Source organism: Cupressus sempervirens, chromosome 4 (assembly GCF_028749045.1).
Source record: "Cupressus sempervirens isolate cs-2001-9-10 chromosome 4, ASM2874904v1, whole genome shotgun sequence".
NCBI lineage: Eukaryota > Viridiplantae > Streptophyta > Pinopsida > Cupressales > Cupressaceae > Cupressus > Cupressus sempervirens.
In genome coordinates, this window is record NC_143121.1 from 917,055,009 (window position 1) to 917,066,111 (window position 11,103).

At 33.9% G+C, this 11,103-nt stretch overlaps 1 protein-coding gene across 2 annotated transcripts; it reads left to right on the forward strand.

Annotated features, from left to right (window-relative positions):
• Positions 1 to 1,206: 1,206 nt before the first annotated feature.
• Positions 1,207 to 10,181, forward strand: LOC149564390 (uncharacterized). 2 transcript variants are annotated; one of them, XM_089827438.1, is made up of 6 exons: positions 1,207 to 1,502; positions 1,679 to 1,791; positions 6,311 to 6,517; positions 9,113 to 9,253; positions 9,484 to 9,642; positions 9,852 to 10,181. In XM_089827438.1, exons 2-6 carry the CDS (start codon positions 1,689 to 1,691, stop codon positions 9,992 to 9,994), a joined length of 753 nt encoding a protein of 250 aa, XP_089683564.1. In that variant the 5' UTR covers positions 1,207 to 1,502; positions 1,679 to 1,688; the 3' UTR covers positions 9,995 to 10,181. The 2 variants fall into 2 exon arrangements, with proteins under 2 accessions (XP_089683564.1, XP_089683565.1); XM_089827439.1 differs by having other exon boundaries at positions 1,454 to 1,587.
• Positions 10,182 to 11,103: the final 922 nt, after the last annotated feature.

The window sequence follows — 11,103 nt, forward strand, 5'->3', positions numbered from 1 at the left end:
TTTGGTGAAGGAAGAAGCAAAAATCCTCAGGTGTAACTTGGTAATGAGTAGTTAGAGGATAAGATAGAGATCTTCAAGATGTTAGGGTATTAAAGTGAACCCCAATAGGCTAAGGGAAAGCCTGAGCAAGTCTTGGAGAAGATAAGGACTAAGCAAGCAAACTATTTATAATTACATCACAGGACCCTTAAACCTCCTTCTAGTGCAAGTGCTAGCTATGTGTTTTTAACGTTTCTCTAACACTTTAGTTCTCAGCTTGGTTGGGGAGATTGAGTTTGTGTTCACTAATACTACACTAGAAATTGTGATTGATTTGGCAAACTTTGGATTGTTTTTAAATGAAAGCATTTCTTCTCGTGAGGCCTCCTTAGTGAACTAGATCTTGCACACATTTTAGTGTCTCTTCTTATATATAAATATGGATTTTATAGAGAAAACTATGAGAGAAATTCAACGGTTCGATTTGCACACATTCCTTTCGAGTATGTTTGTTCTAAACTAGGCACTCATATAGATGTGATAATATTTACAACCTCTTCATGGTTCACTTATAATTCTATTTATACTTCAATTATTTTATTTGGTTTCTTATTTCTCTAGAACTCCTAGCATCTTATTTAGCATTATCAACCATAATAATTGTCACAATTTTTTCCTATTTGAAATTTGAGTTTTGATCATCTTAATTTGACAAAGAGAAAACCTACTTTAAATTATGGTGATAGCTTTATGTAAATACTTCCTATATAATCCTTTCCCTTGCTCCACCTTACTAAATATACTTTCAACATTTGTAAATATGGACTATTTTTACATAAGGACTCTAAAATGTAACACACTTCTTGTTTATTTAGTGCAAAATATTAAATTTTTTATTTTTCATTCATTTTCCACTCCTTGTTTAATTATCAAGATTTATAGGACTATGGCTCGTGATCCCTTAAACAAAGATATTAATAAAAATCAAGATTCATTCACTAGTCCCAAAAGATTAGAAATGAAAATGAATTGGAAAATTATCTAGTGCTAAAAAGCAAGCACGCATTCATTCATTCATTCATTACTCTGCCTCCTCCCGCCACTATATATAGGCTATGTGGCAATCAAAGTGCACTTGAATTTATAAATAAATTACAAAACACAATGCAACTGTATAGTAGTTTTCAATTATATTAATAAATACAAACAAGTGCAATTTGGCTGCTGCACAGACACTTCGCGGCACCGACAAATAACTGCGGGGGTTCAGGTTAAAACGGCGAAGATAGCGGTTGTGAAATATTAGAGAAAGATTCTAAATTAATGCTTCTGAGAAACGCGGAATTTTGTGAAAAATTCATTCAAATTTCTCAACTAAAACGACCGCAACGCTCTCATACGCTTTATATTGAGCGGTTCGTTTCTAAATAAAGGACAAACCCAAAAACAGAACGGAGGAACATCTTCACATCTTCTTTGGTAGACGTGAATTCGAAATTTGGAGCGGGCAATAACAGCCTATTGTATTCTTTTAACTCTACGTTATTTTTATGCCCAATAAATTTGTTTCGGATTTCTCACTGTACAATTGATTCCTCGTGCTGTGCAGTTAGGGCCCTCTGCATGCTTGCTGACTTCGATTTCTTATCTTGTAGATTCGAAAAGTGATGCTAAATTGTTTGAATTTGCAATATTACAGGAGCTCAAAAATGGTGGGAATCATGTGCATCCCCGAATCAAACCCTGGCGATGTTCTTTCTGGTCTATCGCCGTCTTTGGCTTCTTTTATGCAGCAACTACCGCCGTCTAATGGTAAGTTTAGTAAACCCCAAAAGTTTGATTAAGATTTTCTTTTCTTTTTGGGGTTTTATAGTTGAAATTCTCGTTTCGTACGAGTTCGCATCCTCGGATACGAGGTAGATGTGTATATGCCATTCTTTTTCTTTTTCTTTTTAAGGAACAATTAGGGTTCGCAATGATTTCCTCAGGGTTTGTGGTCCCATAGCGAAGACTAACTGGAATATTTCCAGTACCCTTCGCGGACAAAACTTGGGAGCATTTGCTCTTGGAGTTTACCATTTACCAATTAACATTAGTTTCTTGTGGCCATTTTCATCTTTTTTGCTTCGTTCATGTATTTCTTCTATTTGAAATGTTTTTACATATTATACCTTTCTGCGTTTCATCCTTTATAGTGACTCTTGGGGTTTACCAATTAAAATTAGTTCTTTGTGGATATTTTCATTTCTCTGCTTCCTTCATTTGTTTTTTCTATTTGTAATACTCCTACAAAATACACCTTTGTGCATTACTTCCTTCCTACTGTACTATCTTCTTCCTTCCTGTTTTTATTTCTTTTCCTTTTTTCCATATGATATTATATCATGGCAGCATCTCTAAATGTTGTTACCCATTAATTCTTCATTAGTTAAACCGGATACTCGATCATTTGTAGGATCTCGTATATGCCCCTTTTTCCCTTTTCCCCTTTATGGGCCTCTCTGCCTTTTCTACCTCATCCTTTCTTTGGTGATGTTGTTGCCTACTTCAACGCTCTGCTCAACAAAACTATTCATTGGATATCTTCCTTTATTTCCTAAGTGGAAGGTTCTCCATTGTGCGTTATCAATTTTGCTTTTGTATCACTCTATATTTCCCTACGTACATTATTGATCTCCATTAGCCCTGAAACTTGCATGCTAAGATCGTTCTGTCTTCCATTTTGATTTTTCGTGAACTACGGGAGTTTTGGAGTGCAGTGGCGGACCATTCTTGTGTTTAGTCTAACTCCTTTTTCTTTTGTCTCTCTTTTCTTTGCCTTTCTATTCTTCATCTGTTATTCTTTTGCCTTTTTTTTTAAATTTCTGTTTTTCTTCTCATCTTTCTCACTTTGTTGTCTCTATTAACCACTCTTTCTCATTTGTTATCTCTATTAACCACTCTTCATCTTGCCTTTATCCAGATATTGCACCTGATTTATCCGAGCAATTGCACCTTTTTAGAATCTATTACCTTTTCTTATGCCATTCCCCGAGTGTCTAGCACTTCAAGGGATTTGGTCCTAGTGGTTATCGATCACTGTGATCACCAAGGTACTGACACCAGGTGGCACTACAAAATGTGACCAAGAAAGACCTACCCAAGTTGCTGATTTGGGTTTTTAATGAAATTATCACGTTGATGTCAGATAATAAAAATGATTTAAGAAACATCTTTACACTTACAGTATAACAGTTACAACTGATAACAAATGAACATATGTATTTTATTGTATATCTGAATTTAACATCATCTTTACCTGTATCGTCTTTTTATCTCTTATTTGCTTATCCAATGTACTATCTATTTTATATATGTGGCTTATATTAGGCTAAAGATATGTTCCACAGATCTGTTCTTAGATAACAACAAGGTTGGGCAGTACCAACTGGCCGTGATAAATTGCACATAGTAGTTATAATTGTATATCTTCTGCTGCAGTAGCAATCCCCTCAAATCTGGTCATGGGCTTTAAGCTATATATCTTGCCTCAAATAGCATAGAGGCCTAATCAGGCTGCTTGTTACTTAGATCCACTTCATTTCACCTTGATAGTTTTGCAAGAATTGCCTGAAAGTTTAGACTGTTATTTTTGGTGAGGCAATGCAACCCTCAAGTAAGCATTTGCACTGCACACTGTATCAACTCAATTAATTGATTTCATCATAATGAATCAAAGCCATCTCAACTTTCTCAAGCTTAACAAATGTACTCTTACGTAAGCAATGGCTTCTAATACAGAGAACAGGGCAAACCAAATAGCTTTTCCCTGTCATAATCATTATTTCATGGTGATGCTTAAATATCCAACCTGGGGATGAGATCAGTAAATTACTAAATAAACACTGTGCCCCCTAAGGGGTAGATTAGTGTACTACTCTCTTTCACCCAGCTAATCGGCACTTCGCTCTCTTTCACCCAGCTAATCGGCACTTCAAGTTATGTCACAAGGTCTGTCTTTGTGTTTATGTTCAATAAAGATAAAAATTGCCAAACAAGATTCGTGATTCAATTTAAGTGATTTAAAATATAAATAAATTTAGTAATAAATTGAAAAAAATATTATATGAATAATTTAAGTTTAATGTATTAATTCTTAATATTAATATGAGAATATGAAGGACATGGCAATAATTTTAAAATACAGAAGAATACCATGACAAAAACCAATGCAAAGTTGGGTCTTGGCCAAGTTTAAATATATACAGCATGAGTACAATCCAGACTTGAAAACTCTAAACATAATGGAATACATAGACATTCAAAGGAAAGAATTAAAACAGAGTAAAGTTGCTGGGTAGCTGGCACGCTTAAATAAGTAAAAAAACCTGAATTTTAACCTCTGCCCCCTGCACCTCCTGCAGCCACTTTATGCAGGTGTCAACTCCCGACCATGCAGATTAGTGAGGGTTGAACTTACCTATTTACAGTTGCAGCTGCTGCCTCAACATAGAATGTGGAGGTCACACAAATTGTTCTTTGTGGGTCGAATTTGTTCCATGATTCCCATGAAATTTTATGTAATTTGCTCAAGATTGAACAGGGTACTGTGGATCTCAACTCTGCAACAGAAAGCACCCAACATGGTCACTTCTTTCATCAAGGTGAACTTTTAATCTTTTCTGATAATAGGCGAAGGTACTCACTTTTTATAAATATATTTCGATAGGAAAAGCTTCAGACCTTTACCATATGAATTTTAGGTTGAGTTGCGACAACTCTTGAAGGTTTTCTTTAAGTTTGCTGATTTTCAACTTCAAGCACTAAATTTGGCCTACTCTGTCACATAGCTTGTTAGATGTATTAATGGGATAATCCAAGGATCCCTACAACTAGTTTGTCTGCTTGTGAGGACCACTTTGCACACACCTATTATGAATGGTGGCATTCATAGAATTGGGAGTTACACGTGCAACTCCTCTCCCCTTCTCTATTTATGAGATGCTTCTCTCCCATTCTTCAAAACATCACAATTGATGTTATTTTGATGAGCTTCTCTCTCTCTCTCTCTCTCTCTGGGCTTCTGCCTCTTTCATAGTGTACAAGGTAGGTCTGGTGTTTTTCCCCTCTTAAATTCTCTATTCCTTGTTTTGACTCTTTGGTGCATGCTCAAAGTTTATACTATTCGCATGGTAACAATCTTCACTTCAATTAATTCTCTTGAAGGCTCTTGCTTTATTTTCCTTTCAGTTTGCATAGGTTGGTTATGTAGAGCTAATGTGTGAGATTGTGCAACACCTGCACCATCTATGCTTCACCTGGAACCCATACTGGAATGAGATAGAGAAGTGGAAAGGGGTTTTGTATCACTTAGAATTCTATTTAGTGCCCAATTCGATGCATGCCTTTTATCCACTTTCATGGTTGCAAGGAATGGCTCGAACTAACTAAAGTTCGTTAAAGTCTAAGATATAATACAAATATATACTCTCTAATATCCTTTGGAGTATGGCCTTTAGTGGGGGTGTCTGTAAATTTCTGTTATTCTCATTGAGTTAACGCAATGTTCATAAAAGAGTGATTTGGATTTTTCCAAACAATGACAGATTGGTTTGACTAAGTATACCATTGCTGAAATTTATTTCAAATCTCATGTTTGCATCAGCCTGACTAGTATTTGGTGGTTCTAAGAGTTTCTAGGATTGCTTCTCGCAGTTAATGAAGTTTACTATAAAAGTGAAAATTCATAAATCTTCATAAAGCAAAGAACATGCTAGTGGTTGGAGGATGAAACTTATTAGCAAGTATGATCCCCTCTAAGGTTTAACTCACCATGAAAACTTTTCTTTTGTCACATAATATTTCAGACTTGCTGGAACTTCTAATCATCCACCCTTAGTTAATGAGCATTTTATTTTATGCATTTTTCTGAGGCATTGTTCAATTGTACTGCAAAATCTGTAGTTTCAGGCACTCGCTTTTTAACAACATTATAGATTATCTTGATTCAAAGCTTGAATCTCTCCGCTCTTGCACATTTTCATTCAATGCATACAATGGTTTTAATGGTCATTAAAATGTTGAAAGGTTTGTTTTATGCAATTAAAATATTGTCCCTTTCACCCTCTTTCTCACTGCGTTTTAAACCTCTTAAAAGGTGTGTTTATGTATATTTCCAGTATGATTGTAACACAATGTGCCATTCAACCTTACTCTGATTTAGTGCATACTTGTTTTCCATGAGACTAGCGAGAGAAAATTAGGCAGATCCTACCATTGCTCGGATTCATTTGCCTTGATTTGAAGATGATGTTTATGTTTCTTACTAACGTTTCCTTTTCTTTGACTTCAGGAAATGCACCAGATCTGGATATGTTAATCTTTATATTGTTACAGAATGCTATTCCATCTGTTAACTTTGATAGCACATCTACGTTACCTTGGGCTTCATCAGCATTTCCTTCATCAAGTCCTGGGATAGATAACATTTCAAGCTCAAAGCAAGGAACATCCTTATTAAATGTCTCAAATTTGAGGTCATCTAATGCAGGCCATGGATGTAAGAGAAAGGAAACCCATAAATGTTATATTCATTTTATTTTTTTGTTCTCAATTTTGTTGTTGTCAGGAAGCCTTAGTTCACAAGGCAACCTATATTCCCGGCTACATATTTTAGCAACACAAAGTCATTTAGTTCATAAATATTTAATTTTTATGTTTAATAGTTTATCTATTGTGGGTTGTGGAAGTGCAAGTAACTTTTTAACATTCGTAAGCTTATCCCATAAAATATTTAGTTTTTGGAATCAACTATGTGTTTTTAATCTTAAATATCTCTTAAGATTAAGGAGCAAGTTATATTGTAGTTTTTATCTTGTTGGAATGTTCAATTGGGTCACAAGGCTGTATCAGAAATTATTGATGACCTTTTTCACCCACTTAATAATCCATCTGGAGTAACAGGCATATCTTGAATATTTTTATTTCCTATTCAAATTTTGAGTTTTATGGCTGATTGCAATTTTTCATGGTGACATAAAACTCTTATATAGCATAAGTTAGTTCCTAACGGATTGCTTTATTGCTGAGCATGTTAATAGCACGAAAGATGCTAATTACCATCTCTTAATGTCTTTTGTGCATTAGCATCTGAAAATAAGAATGTGGATTAAAATGTTGATTGTCCTTGTGCACATACATTAATCAATCTACTGGGACAATTTTAAAACAACGTAAACATTTTTGCACGCAAAAATGTCATGTAGAGACTCAATTATTTATCAATAAGAGAGATAAGGAGGCTGGCTCATCTCTTGAATTTAGAGGGCGTTCTGAATGATAGAACACTAATTGTAAAATTTCAAAGGTTCAATCCTTTTTTCCATGTTTGTTTCATGCATCTAGAAATGCTGCCCTGGGACATTAAGCTCATATGAAGTTTTGTTATTGGCATTCTCAAATATGTATGGCTTTAAAGAGGTCAGAGGTTGCTAGTTTCAGCAGCATTTTGTATGAGAAATTTTATCTGGAAATGTGCAAAACAGCATCTGACTTTGTGTTTCGAGGCATGATTTAAGAGACAGCTTAACAAACAGAGGTCCATATGTAACTCACGAGGAAGCAGGGAGGAGATAATGCATCTACATGTAAAAGAGCAGTCTTCATATGCTTTTGCCGTTTGTAAGATTGACCGGGATGTCATTTGGCTGATGCGGACAGCCTTTGGAGCCACTAATCCTTTCTTCTGAGTGGTCTTCTCTAACCATGTGGGTCTTCAATCTTCTTGTCAGAGCAGTGCAGTGGCCTTTGTATGGCTTAATTCTTACTTTAGAGCAGTGTTATGGGGTGTTAAGCTTTCTAGTTTCTACTGAAGGGCTATGGCATACTGCAAGTAATTTTAATACAGATTGTCTCAAAATGTGTTCAAATGAATGCAAAACAAGTCTTCAGATGGCTTACCATATTGTAATATTCAATATTGTGATTAGAAGGTGTTTTGTATGATTTTAAAATATCGCTGTTTTGTATTTAAAATGCAAAAATAATCTAGTGGTAAATCGTTATTGCCCACATAGTGTATAATCTTTTTTGGCCATTTTTCTCTGTTCTGTATTTAAAATGCGATAATAATCTGGTAGTGAATAGTGAAATCGTTATTGTTAACATTGTTTATAATGTTATTGCAAATTTTTCCGTTGAGGATTTCATTTTGCCATAAAATTTAACTTCATTGTGCTGCAGTGGTCTCGAAAACCACTAAACTGAGACGACTATGGTCCAAGGTTAATAATTTTTTTGTGGATCTATTTATCAGTGTTAGTTCATACTTGTGCTATTTTATAGGCAGTTAGTTCTTAGATTGTAGGTTGCTGTCTTGTCTCTTTTTCTCATTTACAAGTATACATTATCATAATGAACGGTGGCCCTAATGAATGAGTACTTTATAGTTCATGCTTTAATAGAGCTATGTGTCCTTTTACTTGTATTTGTTGTAGTGGGCAAATGTTGATTTCAGTGTATCGCTATTACTTCTTTTTGGTACGAGTATCATGTTATTCATTCAACATAATTGAATATTGAAATGCTTATATTATATTTTGGAGAAAAATAAAGATCTCTGATGTGATTGCAACTTTCAGCACAATTAAAATTGTGCTGAAAGTTGCAATTACATCAGTTTAGCGTATCTCTGATTGTGCTGAAAGTTGCAATTACATCAGTTTAGCGTATCTCTGCTTGTGACAATCATATTAATTGATTAAGCAACAAATTGATCACCAAAAAATTCCAAACATTAAATTACTTCTTTGTTGGTTACGGTGGTCTTTGCAATCGATTCTAGTTGGCCGTGATTAGCACGAAGAATTAGAAATGGACTTTCGTTTAAAGCTAACTTTATGAAGGCTTCTTGTGCCATTTGCATGCTTGAGAATAAAATGTTTGTTTTAATGTTGTTTCTTTTTTGAGAAGGAAGAATGTGAAGGGAAGTGGTTAACATTTTCATTTATTTGGTAATTGATGCTGGATTTTTTAATATACATCATATTGGTAATTGCAAACTTAACATTAATTTGGAGAATTCAAATTTTAAATCAAATTTGTGTTAGTGTCTAGGTCAGGGGTAAAAATGACAACTAATTTTAGAACCATGCAGGTGGATATTTCATGAAATCATCACACGCTCTAAGTAATAGTACAGACTCAACTTCAGAATTACACAAGGGTAACCAGGCACACACGATTAACACATCATCATCTTTGCGGACATTCATCCAGGAGTTACCCATTGTCAATGGTAAGTTTTGAATAGATTAAATCTTTGTTTTACGTGACTCACAATTTTGCTGTAGTTGGAATGGTCTATAGAGCTTAAAAATTGAGTATCATTTAACTCTAGATATCATCATTGTGTCTATTTATTTATTAAGAACACATGCTCTTTTCTTTAAAAAATACGCATCTACCCTGCTTGAAAGTGGGGCTTATTTGTCATATTGATTTATTTATTCGTATTGAACTTTATAGGACCTTCACCAAACGTGGATACGGTGATCTCTGCATTATTTCATGCTGACATTCCAAGGAATGGTGGTCTCCACAGAACTCCAACTTCTAAGAGGCCAAATTCTTCAACAATGAGGTCATCCCAAACAAGCCATCAGCTAAAACGAAAGCGAAATGATGGTAAGTTTTTTCCTTTGGAGTTTTTCATGTTTGATTTTGATAATCCCTTAGGAAGACTAAACATTTAATCTAATGGTAGTTGTGTTTACTTACCTCCTCACTCAATCCTTTGTTAAGGGACTTGGTATTTTTTAAAGCATTCACATGTTTATAGGCTTGGTAAGTACTTGCATCAAAGAAACTAATAATTATGTTTGATTGCCTGCCAGATGATAAAGAAGAGGTCGTTCAAGAAAAGCCGGCGATGGATATTTTTAAGCTGCGACAAATAAGGAAGCTTCGAGCCATGGCAGCCAATCAGAATGGAACTACTTCTCAAACTTCTTCTCGCAGTAGTTCTGCTCGTAGCTAGGAACCTTGAACAAAATTATTTGATGTTTTAAATATAACATAAAAAGCATATTGCATGTCATTTGTTGTCCAACAACCTTATAACAACCTTATGGAACAAGAGATTAATTTACGTCAGGTTCTTGCCAACAATACTATTGTACTAAAGTTTTGGGAATTTCTAGTAATAATATTTAACATTTCATGTCTCTAAATGCTAATATGGTATTCTTTTGTTATCTTATTCTACGAGATGATGTATTGTTCTTCTGTTATATTATTCTAAGAGTTGATGTATAACAATACAATACATGAAAGTATATATTAGATTGAAAATATAATATATATGTTGAGAAAATATAATATAAATGAGCTTAAGTAGCAATATTTTCCCTGGCACATGTATGCAGTGATTTTTCTTGTTACAGCTAAAGTTTATGATATAATTGAATATTGGAAAGAAAATATATTTTTTATTGTCATTTTATGGATATAGAGGTTTAGGTTTTTTTTAGAAAAATAAATTTGAGAGGTGAGCAATTAAAAAATGTAATTAAAAAAATCAAAAGTATTTTACATTCAAAAAAGTGTGTCAAGAAATGTAAAGAAGAAATTGTTGAAAAAATAAATATTGTAAAGAAGAATTATTGAAAATTATTTCCACAATATGTTTAGGGAGGAAAATTATTTAAATTGATTTATCCTTTGAACCTCTTGAGAAACATTGCTATTGGGTATTTTTTTTTCTTAATCGTGCAAAATTCCTTAGTTAAATGTCTCATATCACTAATTTTGTCACCTTGTTTTAAAATTACTTATTAAATCTTGTATTTTTAAATTAATATAAAAGAGTTTATTTTTTAGTTAAGAAATTTGAAGACATACATACATAAATACCTCTGTAATACAAATTACAAGTTTAAATGCTTTGCCTTGGACAAGAATTTCATGTCTACTTGGGCTGTTATAAGACCAATCAATTGAAGTGCTTCTTTACACTTTCGTGAAACCAACTCTTTGCAAACAAACAAACAAATCTTCCTTTCCTTTGATCATCATTAGTACACATTGCAAACAATAAGCTCCGAGAATAAATTCAAATTTTAAGAGAAAGCCTCCTTAATTATTACA

Bases quoted from the DNA above. Each gene is read 5' to 3' on its own strand.
- LOC149564390 (XM_089827438.1), top strand. From the start codon at position 1,689: ATGGTGGGAATCATGTGCATCCCCGAATCAAACCCTGGCGATGTTCTT. The intron at 1,792-6,310 runs GTAAGTTTAGTA...CTTTGACTTCAG, and splicing joins GCAACTACCGCCGTCTAATG to GAAATGCACCAGATCTGGAT. The intron at 9,254-9,483 runs GTAAGTTTTGAA...TGAACTTTATAG, and splicing joins GGAGTTACCCATTGTCAATG to GACCTTCACCAAACGTGGAT.